This window comes from Corvus brachyrhynchos, unplaced genomic scaffold, assembly GCF_000691975.1.
Source record: "Corvus brachyrhynchos isolate BGI_N302 unplaced genomic scaffold, ASM69197v1 scaffold904, whole genome shotgun sequence".
NCBI lineage: Eukaryota > Metazoa > Chordata > Aves > Passeriformes > Corvidae > Corvus > Corvus brachyrhynchos.
In genome coordinates this window covers 465,432-467,217 of record NW_008237536.1, presented here as the reverse complement: position 1 = coordinate 467,217, position 1,786 = coordinate 465,432, and the positions used below count along the sequence as shown (strand labels likewise).

Sequence of the window (1,786 nt, the reverse complement as noted above, 5' to 3'; positions counted from 1 at the left end):
AGATGCAGTTCAGCAGCTTCACATCCTCCAACCACATCTCTGGTCTGATCTGAGCAAGGATTTGTGATGATTTTAGTGGTGCTGGAGCTGCCTCATCCCATTTCCCGCTGGTGCATCACGGCCAGAGCTGAAGGGGCAGGTGGGGCTGGGGCAGGGGGGCTTTCCCTGCCTGGCTACCTGAGATAGGGGAAATATCTTGGACATTTTGTGTGCACATTGCAGTGAAATGCACACTGGGATTTCCTGGGAGCAGCAATAGCTGCTCCTTCCTAAGGAATGGCAGCAGCTGGTGCAGGGGAAGCCGGCGCACTGGAGTGAGGGAAGGGCAGCAGCTCCCTGATGCTGGGGAGAAGCTTGGAATGGGAAGTGTGACTGGGAGGGGAAGGACCCGGCTGGCTGTGAGGAGCAGGGGCTGCTCTGCTGGTTCCAGAGCTTTGGGAGCAGGGACTGCGTCTGCTCCAGTGCCTGAACATCCAGAGGCAAAGACAAGGGGTAGAAATCCTGGTCCAAAGTCAAACGCACCAGACGTGACTGAGCGGCACAGGGTGTTCCCTGCAGCCGTGGATGTGCTGGGAGTGCCCATGGACGACCACGGCCATCCCAGCTGAAGGCTGTGCCTCACTCTCCGGTCCAAACTCCGCCCTCCCTGCCCTGAGTGCAGCTCGCAGGGATGTAGTGGGGACATGTGGTCCCCTCCCTGGAGCAGACGCTGCCCTGGACAGTCCCAAAGGCCTCGTTTGCTGCCCCAAGGTCGGAGGTGGCTGAGCTGAAGGGCAGCTTCATGTGGAAGTTTTGCTCCATTTCAGCCATTTGCTGCAGGAAGCCGATTCTGCGGGCAATCGGTGGGAGTAGAACTGTGGCAGGAACATGGGGCTGAGCCCGAGGCTTCAGTGCTGCCTAATCCCATCCGAGGATCCAGCCCCAAGCATGATTTTTCTGCCTTTCACTGGGTGGTCTGTGCCTCAGTTTACCTGTACTGAGTCCTGTCTGCCTTTCATGGTGAATTAATTGATGTTGCGTCCTCAAAAACCTCTCAAGGAAGCTGCAAACCTGCATTTTGATTTCAGACTTTATAAGGAAAGGGGCAGGCAGAGGTATTTGCGAGCACTGCCTCTTTCTTCAAGCTGCAGCAGCTCATGGCATTTTGCTTGTTTATTTATTTATTTTTTTACGTGGGGAGTTACACACCCACTAAGCCTGGAAATAGCTGAGCAGTGACTCACACAGGGGCTGGTTTAACTGGTCTGCTCTGGGACGCAGCTGCGTTTGGCAGCTGGAGAAGGCTCTTCCAAAAGGTTCAACTCTGCAGGGGCAGAGGGTGTTTTCGTTCCCTGTGTGTTTATTTGCCCTCGGAGCTCGGCCAGCGCGGTGTCCCAGAACTTGCTGCACATGGCTTTGGTGTTTGCAGCGCAGCTGAACAGCCAGGACCCGGCACGGAGCTGGGGAGAGGCTCTGTCTGGGTTTTGCAGGTCGGGGTTGATGTCTTCGCTCTGTTTTACGGTCGATGCTCCCGAGGCAGAGCCCAGCCCTGTGATCCATCCTATTCCAGCAGCTGCTCCGTGCACAAGGCATCCACAGGGCACCCGAAATCCAGGGAGCACCGTGCCCACGCCGGGGATCCCAGCAGCTGGGGCAGCCCTGGATGTGTCCCCAGCTGCTCCCAAACCCCGTGGGAGCCAGGGTGGGGTGGTGGCCCAGGGCTGGCAGCAAGGCCATGGGCACAGCAGGGGCTCCACGGTGCCCACACTGAGATGTCCGTCTGTCTGTCTGACTGTCCCCAGAATGG

At 57.7% G+C, this 1,786-nt stretch overlaps 1 protein-coding gene across 2 annotated transcripts in view; it reads left to right on the top strand.

Moving 5' to 3' along the window:
• Positions 1-1,786, top strand: part of PMP22 (peripheral myelin protein 22) — a 16,483-nt gene that overhangs the window by 9,629 nt on the left and 5,068 nt on the right. The window contains exons 4-5 of one of the 2 annotated variants that reach the window (XM_017731590.1): positions 276-286; positions 1,490-1,494. The exons of the other annotated variant lie outside the window; for it this stretch is intronic. Coding sequence (XP_017587079.1) covers positions 276-286; positions 1,490-1,494 — 16 coding nt within the window. The remainder of the gene's footprint in view (positions 1-275; positions 287-1,489; positions 1,495-1,786) is intronic. 2 annotated transcript variants of the gene reach the window in all.